This window comes from Lissotriton vulgaris, chromosome 12 (assembly GCF_964263255.1).
Source record: "Lissotriton vulgaris chromosome 12, aLisVul1.2, whole genome shotgun sequence".
Classification (NCBI taxonomy): domain Eukaryota; kingdom Metazoa; phylum Chordata; class Amphibia; order Caudata; family Salamandridae; genus Lissotriton; species Lissotriton vulgaris.
This window is the reverse complement of record NC_141700.1, coordinates 596,831,787-596,853,495: the sequence shown is the minus strand read 5'-3', so window position 1 is coordinate 596,853,495 and position 21,709 is coordinate 596,831,787. Positions and strand designations below refer to the sequence as shown.

At 40.6% G+C, this 21,709-nt stretch overlaps 1 protein-coding gene across 3 annotated transcripts in view; it reads left to right on the top strand.

The window, feature by feature from the left end:
* The window catches only part of LOC147677801 (ATP-binding cassette sub-family C member 12-like), a 954,180-nt gene that overhangs the window by 277,133 nt on the left and 655,338 nt on the right, over positions 1-21,709 (top strand). For all 3 annotated transcript variants that reach the window (XM_086945451.1, XM_086945452.1, XM_086945453.1), the window contains exons 5-7: positions 1,478-1,625; positions 6,627-6,860; positions 12,824-12,997. In XM_086945451.1, the coding sequence (XP_086801577.1) occupies positions 1,478-1,625; positions 6,627-6,860; positions 12,824-12,997 (556 nt within the window). The remainder of the gene's footprint in view (positions 1-1,477; positions 1,626-6,626; positions 6,861-12,823; positions 12,998-21,709) is intronic.

The following is a 21,709-nucleotide window of genomic DNA, read 5'->3' as shown; positions in this document are numbered from 1 at the left end:
CTGGGTCCAGGCGCTGAGGGTGGTGGTGGGGGGCATTGGTGCGGTCGTTGGGAGCGTTGTTTGTGGGCTGAAGCTGTTGTGTATGTCAGCGATCTTGTTGTGGAAGTAGGAGGCGAGGGAGTTGCAGAGGTCTTGCGACGGGGTGATGTTGTTGTTTCCGGCGTTGGGGTTGGAGAGCTCTTTCACGATGTTGAAGAGTTCCTTGCAGTTGTGTGAGTTGTTGTCCAGCCGGACCTTGAATGCTGTTTTCTTGGTGGCGCGGATCAGTTGATGGTGCCTCCGGGTGGCGATCTTGAGGGTGGTCATGTTGTCCGGTGTTGGCTCCCTTCTCCAGGCTTTCTCGAGGGCTCGGCAGTTTTTCTTGGAGCTCTTGAGTTCGTCGGTGAACCATGGGGCCTTCTTGCTGCCGGGTCTGCTAGGCGGGGTCCTCAGTGGGGCGAGGTCGTCTGCGCAGTTGCTGATCCACTTCGTGAGGTTGTCGGCGGCCTGGCTGGGGATCACTGAGCTGGCGGGAGGGTGCTGGCTCAGGGAGGCGGCGAGCTGGTCTGCTGTGATCTTGTTCCAGTTTCTTCGAGCCACCTGTTGCTGGTGGTGGTGGATCGTGGCTCTTCTGAAGCTGAAGTGGACGCAGCTGTGGTCCGTCCAGTGGAGTTCGGTGGCGTGGCTGAAGACGATGTCCTTGCTGGATGAGAAGACAGCGTCGAGTGTGTGTCCGGCGAGGTGGGTGGGGGTGGTCACCAGCTGCTTGAGTCCAAGGTTGGCGAGGTTGTCAAGCAGGGTGGTGGTGTTGCGGTCGTTGTTGTTCTCCAGGTGGAAGTTGATGTCCCCCAGGAGGATGTAGTCAGCGGAGGGGAGGGCGTGCGGGCTGATGAAGTAGGACACATACACCTTCTTGAAACATACGGCATCTGCACCTAAGTGCTCAGTGCTAGGACAAGCTTAGGTTTAGAGATTTGAGAATGCAATGCCCTGTGACATTGAATTTTTTTTAAAATTTTGTTAGCCTCTTCAGTCGTAGATGAGATTTGGCATATCTGACTTTGGTGAGTCTTTTACTTTATTGATAGACCATCTCGTCAAGCCACACATTAGGTAACCCACTAGCAAAGATTTTTTATCTACTGTAATCTCTTACAATAATTTCAAGAAGCAACAGTTGAAGATAAAAAGGTCCCAAGATTGCAAAGCCTCTGGCACTTACGTTGTGGTACCCCGCTACCTCATTGCCTTTGAACTATAAAGTTTGAAAACAGATTCCTATGTAGTCTGTATGTTATTATGTGGCCTACCCATCGTCTGTCCGTCAAGAACGTACACGAACAAGAAAACATGTAGATGACCCTGATGCGATGATAGATTTTGTCAAACCTGGTCTTCGTTATTACAGACCTAGTGGCACCTTCATTTTCAGGTTCTTGCTGTGGTATTTTTAGAGCGTAAATTAAACTTGCATTAAAACTACCTTTATTCTTTACAGACTCAAGGCCTTTTGGGATGAAGAGGTTAAAAAGGTTGGCCCAGCAAAAGCTTCTTTGGGACGTGCTGTCATCAAGTTCCAAAGAACAAGACTACTGATGGATCTGGTTGCGACTGTTTTATGTGTCAGCTGTGCTGCGATAGGACCAGTAAGTTGTAATACATCTAATCCATTGTTAATTTACCCAAAGCCCATATAACGTTTATGCAGGCTGGGCCTTTTTTTATTGCCAGAGCACTTTAGAAATGGTACTAATTACATCAGCATGTTGTTTATTCATTTGCATTCCTTTGTCATTTATTGTACTGTAAATATTCACTTTTTAATTTAGTCATTAAAAAGTACATAACAGCTGAAATAGGATCACATTAAAAGTTAACGCGATATTTCTACAAAGTACACCTTGACAGCAACAGTGTCTAGTAAAGTCATTAGGTCATATAATCATTTCCAAGTATTTGCGGTTTTCTAAGATACATTTTCCAGTCGCTAATCAAATATTCACCAAGTGATCACCCTGGAATTAACTTACTCTGAAAACACCACTTTTCATTAAACCAACTCATATTCATACTTGTCACAGTCCTGAGGGTGAATCCTTAGCAGGAAATAGGCAACCACGTTGATCTTTGATATATTGCAAAATAACTTTGGCCCCTCCACTGGCACTAAGGAAATAAATACCTTAACTCTCATCACCGTACATTGCTATATACTTAATATATTACTTTACATATGTCATCTACTATGACATCATTGAGAATATCACTGCAACATTTGCTATGAAATTATTGATGACAAAACTATATATATATACATATACACATGCATACATACATACATACACACACACATATATTGTGTATATATATATATATATATATATATATATATATATATTTCAACAACTTCCGAATCCCGCTGATTAGAAGGACACAGAGATGACACACCAGGAGATCTTTGCACAAACCCTTTATTGTGCACTCGTAGAACAAGGACGACGCGTTTCGGCGTTAGCCTTTTTAATCAGCCGGATTCGGAAGTTGTTGAAATTAAGAGTAGCGGCTGCTACTACCGATGACATCAGCGTTGCTTGGCTGAGGATCGCTCGAGCAGCACCTTGGAATACATATATATATATATGTGAACAAGGCTCGCTGAGAGTCGAAACGTCATGCGCTAACTTGAGCTGAATAAATACTTGCACGAAATGGTCCGTGTCTGCGTCTCCTTGTTCGGGGGGAAAGCCTGAGTGAAGGAAGCAAGACGTGGTATCCTGGATATATATATATATATATATATATATATATATATATATATATATACATACCAGAGTAGGTTTAGGAAGGGTACCAGAGATTAAAAATTCCTTGGATTTTTGTCCATTAATGAGTTTGCGCCTGTTTGACGAATATTGCAGCCCTATTGCACCCAGTACACTGGTGAAGGATTGAAAGTTTGGCGGTTTTTGTCAGGTGTGAAAAGAAAAAAAGGGGTCCCAAAACATGCATGCCCTCCAATGCATTTTAAATTGACTTTTATATTTCATGTTCCAGCAAAACAGCTGAAAGGATTGTAATGAAATTCCACAGCAATCTACATTAAACTACATTAACTATGTAGATGATTCTTTTTGATATCACAAGTGATGTTATGAAGTGGTTATGAGGGGCAACAACTTAGTGATATCTGTGTAGCACAATACAACTAAAAGCAGCAAGGAAGCCCAAACGATAATCTGGACTACATATGTAAAGTTTCAGATTTACCACATGAACCACTGAAAAACCTGTTTATGATCACATGGTGATAGACACCTATAAACAAATGCATAACAAATAGAATACATCTTAATCTATATCTTTTTTCTTTCCATGCTCTCAGGCTCAAAAAATAAAACTGTATCAAACAAACCAAACAAAAAACATTTTCCTTATGTACTCCTATGCAACAAAATGAAAAAGTGACCTAGCAGCGAACTACACAAGCGACTATTTGGAGTACATGATAATTGGCCACTAGGAAAAAAATAATAATCTTCAATATCTACAGCAACAACGATGATTGTCTTTCATTCACTTTAAGCTTCAAATGTAGCGCAATCCTACTAAACGTAGCAAGAAAACTAGAAAAAATGAACTAGTCTGCATATGTAAAGTTGAAGAATTACTAAATGAACAACTAAAAGACACATTAATGTTCACATGATTATGTAAACCGTTAAAAAAATCTAACAAATACATTAGATTAAAAGAAAGAAATCACATTAAATCTGATTGCCTCTGTGTAGTTGTAATTCGTATTCCCAGAGATAGGAATTTCCCAGATTTTAGCTCCCTAATACCTTTCCACCTGTTTGACGGTCACCACAAACCTTTCTAGACCTATAGCATTTTCTGCATTTTGAGATGATGTAAGTTTTTGTGGTGAATCATTAAGGGGTGCATTGATAAAAGGAGGGTCCCAGAAAACGTTTTTCACCAATGCATTTTCCATAGACTTTTGTATTTGACATAACACAAAAACAGCTGAATTGATTTACATGAAATTTGGCAGGAATATTCATTATGATGTACTCCACTCTAAACTATTCCACTGTATGCCACTCCACTTTACACCACTTCACTATATGTTATTACACTCTACCCCACACCACAATGCACCACTCCAGTCTCAACCTCACTGTACGCCACTACACTGTATGCTACTTCACTATACAATATTATACTCTATACCACTATACTCTATTCCACTCCAGTCTATGCTACTCCACTGCATGCCACCCCATTGTACACTACTTGACTATATGCTATTCCACTCTGCACCACTCCGCTTTACAATATTCCACTTTTTGCCACTCCACTGTTTGTTGCTCCCCTTTACGCCACTCCAGTGAATGCTCCTACACGCTCCTACACTCTACATAAGTCCACTCTATAAAACTCTACTACACTGTATTCCACTTGATTAGACTGTACTCCACTCTATCCCTATCCACTCCATTGTACTCAACTCTATGCCTGTATTCTCTATTGTTACCCAGGTCCTATTGATTTCTTGGGTTCACCCCATTGTTTTCAATGTATTCTCTATTGTACAACACTCTACTCCACTCTACAACAGTTTCCAACACTGCACAACACAGCACTCCACTCTACCATATGAGACACTACTCCAAATATTATGTTTCCTCCACTATAGGCTCGCCACTTCAGTGTACACTTTACTCCTGCCTATACCCCTACACTCCACTGTCTATCACTGTACTATGCTGTATGTCGCTGTGCAACACTCTACTCCACTCTGTACCACTCTATGCTACTCCAGTCCAGTATATGACACTGTACATCACCGTACCCCACTTTACTCCACTCTACTCTATGACACAGTACACCACTCTACTCCTCTGCTCCACTGTATGCCACTCCACACTATGCCTCTTTATTCCAGTGTAGTGTATACCACTGTATGCCAATCCACTCTACCACACTCTGCACCACTGTACTGTACTGTACACTACTCCACTCAACAAAACTTTAACTGTCACTCTACTCTACTGACGTCTACATCACTTTGCAATACTGTACAACATGCCACTAAATTCTACTGTACAACACAGTACTCCAATTTATGACACTCTACTCAACTGTATGCCACACCACTCCACTGTACTGCACTCCACACCACTATAGCTTACGACACACCACTCCACTCTAAGACACTCTACACTTCCCCACCCTAGTGTACTTTGCTCCACTATACACCCCTCTACTAAACTTTATCCCACTCTACACCACTGTACCATACTTTGCTCTATGCAGCTCCACTGTCCCGACCCTCTACTCTACTGTACGCAACTCCACTGTATAACAGTGTGTTACACTCCTTGACACTATGCCACTCTATGCCCCTACACTCTAGGTCACTGTACTACACTGTATGAAACTAGTTGACAGGCTACTCAGTTTCTCTCTACGGCATGCTACTCCACTATATGACACAGCACTACACTTTACGACACCCTCCTCCACTGTACTCTACGATACTCCACTTGATGCTACCCCACTCTACGACACTCCACTTCACCCTACACCCTAAATATACCCTTACCTTCCTTTACCATACAGAACCCAAAACCCTACATTTACCCTTGCCTCCCTTTACCACTGCCCATCTCTAAACCCTAAATTACCCCTACACCCCCTTTACCGCTACCCACACCTAAATCCTTTTTTTTAAAAATAACATAATTATCTCATTAAGGTCTTCTTCACACTGCTTAATTGCTTGTATGGTGGCAAGGATTACCTACAAAAGTCCTGGTTTTAATCTTAGGGTTTGAATTACTTCCTCCTCTTAAAAATCTTGAAGTTCAAAATAGGCTGCCCATATACCTAAGGGCTGAATTTTAATCCAAACATTTATGACTCTGTCTTTTCTTTCTTCATGACAATGAGACAACAACCATAACTGTTTCCATTTCAGAGTTACTGTGCACTTGAGAGGCGGAAGGTATGTTAAATTGACTAAGATAAGCAATTTGTAGTGTTTAGTCTTATACCATGGGGATGTGTCCCCAAGCACATTAATCAAGACTGGACCACCATTCACCACACTGTAGAAGTTGTTAAGAGTCAGAAAAGACAAGCACTTGGCTACAAAACCACTTTTTCAATTGCTTATACAGTGCATTCTTGTTTAGATTTATGCCTATGACATCCCAAAGGATCATCAGACAATTAGAATGTGCTCAGGTTTTCCTTTAAAGATATATAATGGTATATGCATTCTAGAGCGCATTATCATGTTATAATTGGCAGTCCCCAAGTTAGGTATTCTGAAACAGAAGCAAAGGCGGACAAGTAAAATACATGGTAATTCTCTCACTGATACTGCCACCTAGAATATTCGTTAATGCTGTTAGAGAACACTTGTTAAAAGGTTACTGTGAGCAATGAAGAAAGAAAACATCTGATAACTAACCAAGATAGAGTTAAGTCTCATAATCATAATAAATCTAACATACACTGTGTGTTGTGGCCAAATGTACTTTTTAAGCAATGTCACCCACCAAGCAGTGTGATACATTCTGTCATGAAAGTTAAGGCACCCTGTATGATTATTTGATTTTGATATTTCTCTTTTCTAGGCAGTAATTATTCGTAGTATTCTGCAGTACAATGAAATGGAATCCAATGATGTTGTATATGGCATTGGACTCTGTCTGGCCCTCTATTTTACAGAACTGGCAAAATCATTATTTTTCTCCTTGTCTTGGGCAATCAACTATCGCACAGCTATCAGACTGAAGGTCGCCATCTCTACAGTGGCTTTCGAAAAGCTCATAAAATTCAAGACTTTGACACACATTTCAGTTGGTGAGGTAAGCGATGAACTTCTTCAGCATCACTACCAATGAATGATTAGATACTGAGAGTGGGTCTTTTAGCGTTTGATTTGAAAATTGGGGTAACAATTCTGTATCACTAAGCTAATATCTTATAGGACTGCTCTGACATGGATCCCCTAGTGTTGCATTGTTCTAATAATGAAGGACTTTGAACCTCTGAGATAAAAGGAACAAAAAAGCACAGCCAGTTTGAATATTGAAGCAATTGGGGGGTTAGCTTGCACTGATCAGATCCTAGTGCAAACTCAAGTACAAGCTGCATTCGAGTGGATGGATCTTTGATTTTAATTAAGTCTTAATACCAATGTTTCGGCAATATATTAATGACAGTGAAACACAATTTGCCCCACAAGGATGACTGAGAGTAATACATGTGCAAACCATAAAGGTTTATTTGCAGATTAGCACATTTACAATTTAAATCAATCTGATTAGTCAGAAATTAGTTGTCAACTTATAAAAGTGTGAATGATATATTCCAAAGTGAATCAAAATAGCAAATACAAACACAAGTTATTTAAAGATTGCCACATGCAAATCGAATAAGATTCAGTTCCCTTGAAGGAAAATCCCCTAATACTAAGCTAAAGATTTTAAATGAGGTTGCTGTAGTTTTAAAAGGCAGGTGTTAACCTGCAAAGCTTCTGAAAGCAGAACGTAATGAAGGTTCATTCAGGCAAAGGAAATATATTTGCTCAAGAGTTTAAGTCCAGGATCATGAATGGTTATAAGGTCTTAAAAGAGGGTGCAAAGTCAAAGAACATCGACCCTGAACCAATTAGTATGACCTACAGAACAGTATTCATAAGTTGTAAGTTACTGCACCTTGTATGACTGCATCAATCTACAGCTACATCAAGACGACTACATTGAGGACCACTCCCTTATCAAGCTAAAAGTATAGCTTATTTTAGTTTTACCTCAACCCTACTATATCAACCCTACATCAAGCTTGAGTTATTGTTTTGAATTTACATTTTTTTCTTTCTTCCATTTTTAAACTGTATTTATAGCCCTATTCCTCATTGGTGAGCTATTTATTTATTAATATTTACTGGGCGTGATGACCCCCTTCTATTTTTTAATATAATTGAAATTATTTAAATAAGACACAATTTTATTTCTATTTATTTTTTCATTAATTTACCGTTACCCTTATTTTTTCTATAATTTAACTTTAAAGCCCACCTTTGCTAATGTAGTATCCCATAAAGTAGACATCACAATGTGATAAGCCACAATGTCAGACTGATTGAAACTCTTGCCTATTATAGCTGCCTAACCACCTGTGCCTTGGAAAAGGAAGTACATATAAATAATGGCCATATTGGACAGGCAAAGTGTTTGTTGTATATATAGAACATGATTGTTTTGAAAAAATGCAAAATGGCCGACTCAAGGAGACAATGTCAATTACACACAGAGTGTTCCCTGCGAGAGCCTCAGTGTTTCCCCTGAACAATGAAGATTTCAACATTCCGTACAACTCTGACACCCAACAGGAAGTTTGATCTACCAACCTCATGATAAGAAGCTATTTGTGTTAACGTGATACCAACAGTGTCACACGGGAAAACTGAACCTGATGCTAAGAAAGTTTGCAAAAAATTGTGACTGAAGAGTGCATTTGGTGAACTAAACCACTACTATCAACAGCACAGTTAAGGAGTCTGATGGAGGTAATGCTACTAAGAAGTTCATTGATATTTAGTATTGGAAGAGGAATGCTTAGTCCTATATGGTTTACCCTACCTGGATTTAGCTTGAATACATGGGATATAAGATTGTACGACCTGTTTTACTTCTTGTTGGGTCAGAGGCCGCCAAAATGTGTGCATTGTGAGATCTAGAGTTCATCGAGCATCTGGGTCTTCGACAAATACAGTGTCATGACACCAGTATGGTATTTTTGATTAATTAATTTTGAAATAACACTCTTTTGGGGTTTTTTTGTTGAAGAGTTTCTTCGTCTTGTACAATCCAGGCTTCTAAGTCAATGCGTTGCTGAGACAGTATGATTTTCTTTATAGACTGCGCTCTCTTTTGAGGTTACTATCAAGATGTATGGTGAACCAGAGGGTTCATCATTGTAATTCCCTCACTGGGAAAATGTGCCTGATTGGCACACAGGACTTTTAGGAAGCCGATATTCTTAAGGGCCGTCCAAACTATTTCATGATTTGCACCTTCTAAATAGTGTCTTCAATGAGAGATACCATTTTTAATTGTGATTTGTTCTGTATCATACATTTAATAATGCTGTGTTTAGATCTCATTGCAATAAGGGTTGCCAATTGGTGTGGCAGAAGCATTATTTTCCACCATACGTGGTAATTCAATATTTGGATGTTTAAGAATGGGGGCTGTTGTGAATGGCCCCATTAGTTTCTTAAATGCTACTTCCTGTTGAGGGACCCCTAAAAATGAAACTTCTTTCTTATTGAACCGTACAATGGGAGCAATGAGCAAGGAAAATATTGGATACATTGTCAATAGAAGTTGGAGAAGCCTTTTTTGGCAGTTGTTAGTGTGGGCCAATTTGAAACAACTTGCACTTTTCATTTAATAATATTGATCCTGTTTTCAATAATAGTGAATCCTAATAAAAAAATAGATGAAGACACAATCATACATTTATCTAACTTAGCATTCAAATGGTATTGCCATAATAGAAAAATATTTTTTGTTACATGTTTCTGATTTCAGCAAGAGTGTTAGAAAATACAAGATTACCGTCAAGGTATACAATATTGTAATGTCTAAAGTATCCCTAAATACACTCATGTGCTGGAAAGCTACAGGGACATTGCTAATACCAAGGGGCATTCCTAAGTGTCTTATTTAGATCTCAGCGGATGGGTTACTCTATCACAACCGTCATGGATATACCGTCCACCAAATATAAATCCCATAGGATACGATGACATTTACTTCGGCCGATGGGATAGCTGACACCATTGTGATGGAGTAACTCGTCAGCCGAGCTCTAAGTCCGGCTCAGAGTATTCAAAGTGGACAAAGTAAGAATTTAACACAGTTTTCAATTCATGTTCTTTCTTAATTAACACAATATAATCTTCCCCTTTTAAATCCAATTTAGTCATGATATAAGCTGAGTGCAGTTTATCAGGAAGCACTAGGTTGAGTGGTAAAGGGTATAGATTTTTGGATTGTGATAGCATTTAGTTTATAGTAATCAATGCATGGACTTAACTCTCTATTCGATTTAGGCATGAAAAATATTAGAGCACCAGAGGAGAAGTTGATTGGTAGATACATCCAACAGCAAGATTTTCTTGTATGTATTTCTCTAGTTCCTTTCCTTCCTTGCTGGTGAAACATAATTATTCCCTTTTGGTATCTTGGAGCTAGGGTTAAGATGCATGGCACCATCATACTCTCTGTGCAATGGTAATTACTCCCTCAATTTTACATTGAATACATCTAAAATTTGTAATATTGGGAACGTAACAGGATCTTATCTTGATCATAGATGAGCATTCCAAAGACGCCAACATGTGTGTTTTCTGTTGTGGGATCTGTAAAGAGACAAAAAGTTGTCTGAAATGTTATGATATTGTTAGTCTAACTGATAACAGGATTACATATGCATAACACTGAGTACCAAGATGATGAAAAACTCATCTGCATCACAAAATTGTATGCCATTGTTCTAAATGCATACACATGGGATACTTACTTAACCAACTTGCTATTAGCATGCATAACATCTCACAATGTGATAAGTATACCTAAAGCTCTGGAATGCAAAAGAGCTACCACATAGAACAGCATGCTTGGAATCAACAAAAAATAACAATACAAAAGTAAATAGAGCAAATAGCAGGAATAACAGATAGCTCTGTGCTCAACTTTTATTACCATTTAAGACCAAGAAGGGCCGTTTCCCGACAACTGAGAGCAATGGTTCAAAAAATGTCTGGATTTTCTACATTATAAACATGGATTTTCCGTCTTTCAACATTCCTACTCCTCAGGTAGTCATGTTTGCCTTATGTTTCTCAACTACATAGTTAATTCTGTAACATAATTTGTAGGTAAGGCTTCTGTGGTGGTCTTTGGTATAAAAGTGGTTCAACTCTATTCAGTGTTACTCTCTTTGTATCTAACTGATGGTTAGTTCGCAATTTGCAACACTAAGACTATATTGGTTGCATGTCTTTTAATCAATATTGAAATAATTCCTTTTTTTATTTCCTCCTGTATTCCCTAGTAGAAGGCTGCAGTCACAGATTGATCATTCCACTTTAGTTCATATTGCAATTGTTGTAAAATGGCTGGTATAACCGATGATCTCTTGTGAATCTTGTTCAAGAATGAATATGTAAGTTGAATCACTCCTCTCACAGACTACCTTAAATGGTGTTAAAAACAATCATCGTTAAACAAGGGTCTTACTTCAAAATTAAAGAAGCAGCCCAGACCAAATTGACTTTTCTCAGAAAAGAAAGCATACCAGTTGATTTTGCTGAGCCAGATTCAAATTATTATGGCTGATTTAAGAAGTATAGCTGGTGTTGTGTCATAAATGCAGAGAATTGTTTAAGGTCCACAGCACATTTTCAAAAGAGTATCAGCATAAATCCTAAGTTAGAGGTACTGTGATTGAGACTACAGGAGCATTAGAAGTACTGGCTTAGAATTATCCACATGACTGGTCGCAAATGGATTAGAGTGTGAGCTATTGGTTGATGATGTGAACTGTATTTGAAGTTGGTTAACCCATTCAAGTAATAAAGGTCATTAAATCAGACAGACTTTTAATTATCTTTTGATCAAGTCCAGACAAGGAGTCATCAGTTGGGTCTTTGCCTTTATCAGGGCCTGGCAAGCTGTCAGGTAATAAGCAAACCAAGAGGGCAGACATGTCTACCTACTTGTCATTAACCTCCCAGTTATCCTTGATGCCTGGTACTAATTCAAACAATAATGGGGTTTAGGGATCCAGGGAAAGTAGAAGAATACTACAATGAAAAGGTTCTGTAATCAGAAGCTGTCAGTTGAAGGGGGAGAACTTGCTTGTTCTGTCAAGAGACAAAGAAGCAGGGAGAGAACGTTTACTACTCTCCAGTACATTGTGGATAAAAGGGACAACAGCCAAGAAGCACACAAGCTGAACCTCTAGAAAACATGAGAGGGAGCAAGGGAATAAAACTAGAAAGGTGCACCAGGGTGGAAGCTTGGATGGAAATAGAACAAGAGTGAGGTAAAACTATCAGCATGCAATGTTTACTGCCACAGACTGATTGGAACTCACCTCCTTTAATGCTGCCATTACAACCCATGCCCCAGAAAGAGAATTAAATGCAAATTGTGATCGTATTGGATAGGAAATATGTCTCTTGTATCTATAGAAGTTTTTAAAACAATCCAATATGGTCAACTTACACAAAAACAGTTATATACCTACTCATCCGTACAAGGTTCTCCATATTTCGTTTGCATTAGAGTCTCCAATAAAAAGTATCCCACTCACAAGAAAAACTTTACTCCATCATTATCCAGGTAAGTAGCTATTTGTCTCAATATACTACCTACAGTGTAACACAGGGAAACTGAACCTAAATTTGCTAACCCTTGCAGTCCATATCCTGAAACAGCATATATTATTTGAGTCAAGTTGTTTTTACTCCATGTAACACCTAATGTATGTAATGACTTTGAGAGAATTGTGACTGAGCAGAGTAGGGATTGTTCATTCTTATAACTGTGCCTAACTACTTTCATGGGAATTTGCATATGTATAAAAGCTGGCTGAATAGCTCAGTGATCTAATTGCTTGTAACTAACAAATGTGTTGTTCTGGAGGTCATGAAGCAAGGCTTAACCTTCTATCCATTCAAGGTGGGTGAAATGTGCATCATAAATTAAGGTCTTTCTTCTGTTTGCTCAACATTCTTCTCAATTTCTTCCAGGTAATCAACTTACTCTCCAATGATGGTCATCGCCTGTTTGAAGCTGCCTTGTTCTGCCCACTGGCCTTCGGCACTCCAGCTTTGCTCATTATTTGCACAGCATTTTCCTGTGTCATTCTTGGCCCCACAGCCCTTATTGGAGTTGCTGCTTATTTAATATTCTTACCTGTGCAGGTAAGAACTTGTTTCTCATGCATGTCATTGGAGTTTATACTCATAGTCCACAATGGCTAAAACCCAAATACAAATCTGGTATTTGTAAAGTGCAAACTACTCATCCCTAAGGGTCTCAAGGCACTGGGTACCCTTGGGGAGATTAAGTGAGCTATTGCCCGGAGTCACATCATGCTGAGCTTAGCAGCCGCCAGCTCTGGGGATCTAACCATGAGCCCTGTGCTCCAGAGTCTGATGCCCTAGCCGCTGCACCACACCTCTCCCTAAGGGAATGGTGGAAAAGGGGAGATGAGTGCACTCAATCAAATAAAGAGCAAGGGCATGATTCACAAAGGTAAATGTGTTATGCCTAGGAGGAATTCCCAAAAGGATTACTGTCTGATGTAAGCCTACTTTTGTGTGGGGATATTTCTGGCGCTCGGGCGTTCTAAGCAATGGCTACTCTTGGAATTCTGTGGATGCCCAGAACATGACATGGACATTTGTCAGCATTCACAAATTACTTCCAATACCTGGCAAGAGTCAGATTTTTACCCCAGACAATAGCTTGGGTAAATCCGTTTCCAGGATGGGAAGAAGAATGGATTGCCCCTAGAGTTGCTGGAGGTGTGAAGAACAGGTTTCTACACTAGGAAACGTATTGGGGGAAACAAATAAAATGTGCGTTTGCGCAGGGAATCCTATTCCTCCTGCATTGAGCGCTCCGCTATGTCACAGGACCTTCCCAGGAATGCTCCTGAAAACCTGATCCAGGTGCAGCATTCCATTCAGAATATTGAGAATGTTTGTGAATCCCAGAATGTAGTAAATCTACACTCACACATAGGTGTAAATCTGCGAGTATAGATGTACTATTTCCTTTGTGAATTAGGTCTTGAGGGTGACAAGAGTACAGCAGACCACCTGCAAATCAGCCCAGTCAGCAGAAGCCCTCATCTCCACCTTTCGAGTAAAAACCACCTGCTCTATGTAGAAATGTTGCTAAAAGTACTTTTTAGGTGCAGCCAAAACACTTCATTTGAAACAAAAGCTGTCCAAAATGATATCTTGGTGATTAGCTCCATTTTCCAAAGTAAGTACTTATTTCTGCAATACATGCAATCTGTGATTTGACCTTCAAGGAGTTAACTCCCTGCTTTTGGGGTCATTTTTTTATTTTTCTTTGAGGAACCGGTGATCGAGGATGGCAAAGAAGAGTATTGGAGTGTCTGGCCTCAATATGGTGTCACTTCCAACACTGTGAAGCCATTGGATCAGATGCTTGAGGCAGAATACCATAGCAGCATAAACACTGATTCATCCATAATATCCACAGTGTGCAAAAAAGCAATAACCAGGCATCAACGTTTTCATAATAACTTCAGCTATAAAATACATATGAATGCCACCTGTGTCATAAAAAATGCAAGGTACAGGGTAAGAAGGGTGGGGGTCAAAGTATATTCTAAAGACCGATTGTCTAAGACTGACCGTTTTCAAAGGATTTATACATAACAACATCCATTGTATAAACAAAGTATGATATCCATACTGTGAAAATAACATAAGAAAAAACATCAAGATTTACACAATCACATTTGAAACTGATTGCCATAGAGGCAAAATTGACACTGTATCATATAGAAAGTACTTTAGAAACTCCCTTGTTGATACTTTAAGGCGTCCTCTAGACTGCCAGCCCCAAATGGCTAAAAACGTTAACAGGTTTTCTACATAACCCTGTGATGTGTTCTCCTCTCCCATTTCACCTCTAACCCACACCTTTATAAACAGCTCTCTCTCTTTTATCCTCATAGTTCTATTACCTGTTCCCTGCTGCTACCAGTTCCCATTACTATTGTTAACATATTTCCCATCACATCTCCCTCCTATTATCTTACCTCTGTATTTGACCGTTTCTCTCTCGTCTTTCTTCTTTCCCTGCACACCCTTCGCTCTAATTTTCGTTAAGAATGTGCCTCTTACTTCCAACTTTATCAATCTAATTTGCTCAAATTTCTCTCTCCATATTTCACGTTCACCTACATCTTTCACATTTTCCCTTCCTACTCCACCTCCCTCGGTATCACCAATATTTCCTGCTTTGTCACACCAGCTGTCTTGAGTTCTCTCAGTTCGCTCCCATACAATTTTCACCCTTATCTTTGAAAAATAATTGTAGCTATCTCTTGATTCGCCCTCTCTCTAATCATCTGCTATACTTTCCCCACCATCCCCACCTACCTCAAACATTACCTGACGATTGTATGACTTAACAACGCATCCCTTTACGTCACATGCCTTTACCATGCATCCATTATCATGCAAAGCGTTAACCACGAATAGCCTTTACAACGCAAGCCTTTACCATACACATGCCTGTACCCTGCATGCCTTTAAAACGCAAGGTAAGTGAAATCTCTATATACCATATATATATATATATATATATATATATATATATATATATATATATATATATATATATATATATATATATATATATATATATATATATATATATATATGTTCAAACCCTCTCTCCACACTGAAAAGAAGCTGAGTCGCACACGTGACTTCGTTGTAGGTCATTTTAATTTAAAGGAACAGCATGATACCGGACTTTACGACGCGTTTCGTTTCTCCAGGAAACTTTTTCAAGTAGTGTCCTGCACCTCAATACCAGTCCGTGGGTTCCACAGTTTGTTGTAGTTTTTGCCACATTTCCTCCAATGGAATTTAATACGGAAAGCATTCCCTTTTAAAGTAGCATTTTGAAGCCTGTGGTTCCGACGGCTGTCATTTTTAAAACCCTCCAGTGGGCGGTGAATCAAACTTGCTGTCCAGATGCAAAGTTTTAAACGCTTGAAGTTACCCCGTGTCAGCCCACTTTTCGAGCTGACTGGGGACCAATACCGAGGTCCAGTCCTCGGCGGCACCTCTCTCCCGGTCCGTTTTGTCGGTCCTCACTTTGGTTCCTGCTGGGAGAGCGCTGGCGCTCTTATGGCGGTGCGTGAACTCTTCGGCAGAACCACGCCGATTTAAATGTTCAAACCCTCTCTCCACACTGAAAAGAAGCTGAGTCGCACACGTGACTTCGTTGTAGGTCATTTTAATTTAAAGGAACAGCATGATACCGGACTTTACGACGCGTTTCGTTTCTCCAGGAAACTTTTTCAAGTAGTGTCCTGCACCTCAATACCAGTCCGTGGGTTCCACAGTTTGTTGTAGTTTTTGCCACATTTCCTCCAATGGAATTTAATACGGAAAGCATTCCCTTTTAAAGTAGCATTTTGAAGCCTGTGGTTCCGACGGCTGTCATTTTTAAAACCCTCCAGTGGGCGGTGAATCAAACTTGCTGTCCAGATGCAAAGTTTTAAACGCTTGAAGTTACCCCGTGTCAGCCCACTTTTCGAGCTGACTGGGGACCAATACCGAGGTCCAGTCCTCGGCGGCACCTCTCTCCCGGTCCGTTTTGTCGGTCCTCACTTTGGTTCCTGCTGGGAGAGCGCTGGCGCTCTTATGGCGGTGCGTGAACTCTTCGGCAGAACCACGCCGATTTAAATGTTCAAACCCTCTCTCCACACTGAAAAGAAGCTGAGTCGCACACGTGACTTCGTTGTAGGTCATTTTAATTTAAAGGAACAGCATGATACCGGACTTTACGACGCGTTTCGTTTCTCCAGGAAACTTTTTCAAGTAGTGTCCTGCACCTCAATACCAGTCCGTGGGTTCCACAGTTTGTTGTAGTTTTTGCCACATTTCCTCCAATGGAATTTAATACGGAAAGCATTCCCTTTTAAAGTAGCATTTTGAAGCCTGTGGTTCCGACGGCTGTCATTTTTAAAACCCTCCAGTGGGCGGTGAATCAAACTTGCTGTCCAGATGCAAAGTTTTAAACGCTTGAAGTTACCCCGTGTCAGCCCACTTTTCGAGCTGACTGGGGACCAATACCGAGGTCCAGTCCTCGGCGGCACCTCTCTCCCGGTCCGTTTTGTCGGTCCTCACTTTGGTTCCCTATATATTACCTACTGGTGGTCGCCAGTAGGTAGTTATAGTTAGGATTATTTTCAATGCAAAATCTCAACATTCTATTGTAAATAACTTTGGCGCCGGTTGAGGAATCTGCTTGAAAATTTCCTCAAATTTGCCTCGCGGCGCTCCGGTCCTTCCCTGAAAAGTTTGGGGGGGATTCGTGAAGCGGGGGCCGAGATAAAAGGGGGGTCCCAAAACGTGTTTTCCCCATGTTAATTTCCATAGGGCGGTCGACCTCACTTTTTGAATGGATTTCCACCAAACTTGGCAAAATTGTAGGGACTGGTAGCCCGATGTGCCTTTGCTATGTCTCAAGATATGTGCTCCAGTGGATTTTGAGTAATTTAGGTTCAAAAAAATATATATATCTATGGCCGCGCCCCGGTGCGCGCACCGGGGAGCGCTCCGGGCGCGCCACGCGACTTGCGCACGGAAAGCTGATTGGCTCTCGGGTGTCTGTCAACATTCCAAACAGTCCGGAGCGGCCGCCATCTTGTGTCTCGGTAGGATCGAGACACAAGAGGTGGCAAAAACAAAGGGGGAAATGAACATAAGGGGGCAGAGTAGACCCCCCCTGACCCCCTAGGTTTGATGTGGGGGCTATAAAAGGGCCCGCGGGGCAAAAACATTTTTTTTTTATTTGCGCGGGGGGAGCGCCCGGTACACGCACCGGGGAGCGGACCGGGGAGCGGACCATGGGGAAAAAAGAATGACAGAGTTTTTAAAAAATGTAGCCTTTTTTTATAAATTGGAGGTAGTTCTAAAAAGAACAGTTTTTTTTCTTCTTTTTGTTGTTTTATATTTTTTTAGTGTTTTTTGAACATTTTGTACTTTTTTTGGCTTTTATGAACTATTTTATAGTTTTTTTTGTTATTTTTATGGGGAGAAATGAAAAAACAGGGAATTGAAAATGGCTCAACTGGAGCAAAAAAAAAAGGAAAAAATTAGGGTTTTTTGGGGGCAAATGTGGTTGTCACCAGCAAGGACGATGAGCTTTATGCTCTGTTCACCATAGGAGATGGTCTTACCACAAAAAATACATGTAATTCGGAAATCCCCAAACCGTGGTTGTATGCAAGGGATCGTCTCCCTTGTCTCTGGTCCTGATGGAGTGGGTTGCTTTCTTTTGGAGGTGGTGCTTGAAGATTGGGGAGGGTTACTGGCCAGTTCCCTCATCTCTGCCGCAGAATAGTTGTTCGGATGCTTGCGCTGCATGCGTCTAATCATGGTATTATTACCAAAAGAATATTTTTTGTTCGGGTTTCCCCTTGAAAGTTCCATGCCACAGATTAGGCAAGTCACCTTGGCCGCATTGACTTTCTTCTTGCCCTCTGGGATAGAAAAAAACTCCCATACAATGTGTGGCCTTGGCTTGTATGGGGTATTGTCTTCTTGCAGCCATCTTCTCCCCTCCTCCTCCTCTTCCTCCTCCTCCTCTTCTTGACCACCAATGTAATGTTGTGGTGGTCCTCTTGGTGGTGGTGGTGGTGGTGGTGCAGATGCTCCAGCTGCTGCTGCTACTGTAGCCATTTTAAAGTACAAAATATTTCTCTAAGTTGTTCAAACAGGTCTTCCTCAGTCAAAGGACAAAGTCAGAATAAGGAAAAAAGGTGGGGTCTTTCATCATTTGGAAAAAAAAACTGTCCTGAACCAATGAAAAGTGTTATTTTCAGGTCACATGACCCGGGCTTTCATCATTTAGAAACCAAAACTGTTCTGCACCAATAAAAAGTGTTATTTTCAGGTCACATGACACGGCGCGCACCGGGTCGCGTCGCGTAAGCGCGTCGGATGTTTACGTTGCACGATCGTATTCGCTCGAGTGCTTCCGGGTGCGCTTACGCCGTGCGTATCACGCGGACACGGCTACGCGATACGTCACGATGATGTTTTCGTTCGCGGCAATAGCGCTAACGGGACGCTAATCGGTGCGATGAAAAACTACGCTTTCCGGTGCGCACACCGGGGCGCTCACCGGGGAGCGCTCCAGGGCAAAAAAAAAAATATATATATATATTATATAAATATATAATATAGGATTCATTATAAAAAATATTACATTTCAGAGGTATGAGGCTTTATACATGGTTAGGAATTAGCATTTAAAAAACCTATGAAATTCACTGAAAAAACCATAGGTTTCACACCAGTTATCGTTAGTAATTAGCATTTAAAAAACCTATGAAATTCACTGAAAAAACCATAGGTTTCACACCAGTTATAGTTAGGAATTAGCATTTAAAAAACCTAGTAAATTCACTGAAAAAACCATAGGTTTCACACCAGTTATAGTTAGCTGGAAATTTTACTGACATAAAACCATTGAAATTCCACGTTATAGTTAGTTGGACTCACTATAACTTGCGCGCCTGCAATGCACTGCTGATGACGTCACATATTACATCACTGGTGTGAAACCTATGGTTTTTTCAGTGAATATATATATATATATATATATGTGTGTGTTGTGAGTGTATATGGGTATATACATATATATCTACATTTTTGTAATTTGAGGGAAACTCCCCAACCCCCCCATTTTTTAATTACCTTTACCATTCCATACCCCTTCCCACCCCTAAACCCTAAAAACACCCTCACCACCCTAAACCCATACCCATCCCTAAACCCTAAAAACACCATTAACAACCAATACCCCTACCAACCCCTAACCCCTATATTTACATATATATAATAAACACACTTATCTTACATATACTTACCTTGTGATGTAAAGGCATGTGTTGCAAAGACATATTTATGGTAAATACTTGCGTTGTAAAGGAAATTTGCAGTAAAGGCATTGTTTGATAATGGATGTGTGGTAAAGGCATTGTGTTGTAATGCCCGCTGTTGGACCTGGCATCCTTGGTGTGGTTTCCCTAAACATTTTGCCTCTTGACCGCCTGTTTTGCTGACTTCGTTTTAGCTGGCCTTAGGATCCTGGGCACTTTACCACTGCTAACCAGAGCTAAAGTGCATATTCTCTGTACAATTCAATTCAATTTTATTGATATAGATCTCTTACGAGATCAACAATTGTTCTTAATTCCAGTTATAAACATAAAAATCTTGTATAAAATATTGTAAAACATAATAAGAAAAGCACACATATTTAAAACAAGAATAAAACGCATTTCAAAACTTTGTACAATTTATAGCACACAAACTCATTTGGTTGATTTTTAAAAAGAGCAATTAAATCTATGGAGGAGAAAAGGTTATGTCTAAAAACTATAGGTTTTTTAAAACAGTTTCGAGCCCCTACTACCACCTTGTTACAACATGATCATAATATATGTGCTAGGTCCTGGTTTCTGTGATTGCATTTATCACATACCCCACTATTGTTATCGAGGTTGTTCTCTGTACGTTAAACATGGTAACACTGGCTTATCCACAATTGGATGTTTAACTTACTTATACAACCCTAGTAAGGTGCACTATATGTCCCCAGGGCCTCTAAATGAAATGCTACTAGTGACACTGATTGTGCCACCCACTCAGTAGCCCTTTAAACATTGCTTAGGCCTGCCAATGCAGAGACAGTGGGTGCAGTTTTGAATTGCTCTATTGAACTGGCAAGTTAACCTAATGTGCCGGCCCAAACCTTCATTTGTATTACTGGTAAATCACTCCTACGGTAGGCACTAGGTACCCCCCCCCCCCCCCCCCATGTGTAGGGTGCAGTGTATTTAAAATGTAGGACATGTACTTGAAAAACTGCTAAATTTGTTTTTCAGTACTGCAAGGCTATCCCTCTCATAGGTTAACATGGGGATTGCCTTAAAACTTCTTTTAAGTGTAATTTCCCATTCGGAGCAGATAGAAAATTGGAGTTTGGTATCTTTGGACTCACAATTTAAAAACCCATGTTTTGGTAAAGTTGTTTTTTAAATCGCAGGTCTGAAAATGCCACTTTCTGAAAGTTGACATGTTTTTGCTTTAACCCTTCTGTCTCTGAATAAATGACTGAGTTAGGGTGACAGCTGGGCTTTGTGCATTCCCTCTAGACAGTTACACAAAGGGACCTAGGGTGTAACCTTTGCATCCTGAAGGCCGATAACCAGGCTGATTGGGTCTTCCTGTGGTAGATTGGGAGGAAGGAGCTGACACTTGCACCTGAATAGGGCTGTTCCTGTCCCACACAAATAGCAGCATGCACCTTTGTAGAGTGTCTGGAGCTAGGGCAGGAAAGGCAGGGACATTGTGATCTTCAAAGGCCTCTTTGATGCCCCCCAATTCAAAGGCACATTTGGGTATAAGTATTGGACCTCTGACACCAACAAAAGAGAACTCTACTGGAACCAAGGACATTCTGCCTGCAAGAAGAACTGCTGTGATGCAGGAGGACCTGCCACTTTGCTTCTTGCTCTACTGTGTTGGGCTGCTGCTTGTGGATTGTTGTGCTGTAGGAGGGACTGCCACTTTGCAATGTGCTCTGCTGTGTTGGCATGCTGCAAGCTGCTTCTTGCGAGTGAAAGCGACTGAACGTGCTCTGTACATCCTAGAACCCAAGATTCTCCAAGTGCTTGCTTTCTGTTTTCTGAAGTCTCAGGGTTACAAAAGACTTCTTGCAACTCTCTTGGTGCTGCTGGACTCTGAAATCTGATAGTTCTACCTTTGCGTGAGGTGTCCCCTCCAGTCATGGCCCTCAGAAGTGGGGTTTCCCAGTGGATTTCGGCAAAAACCAGTGCA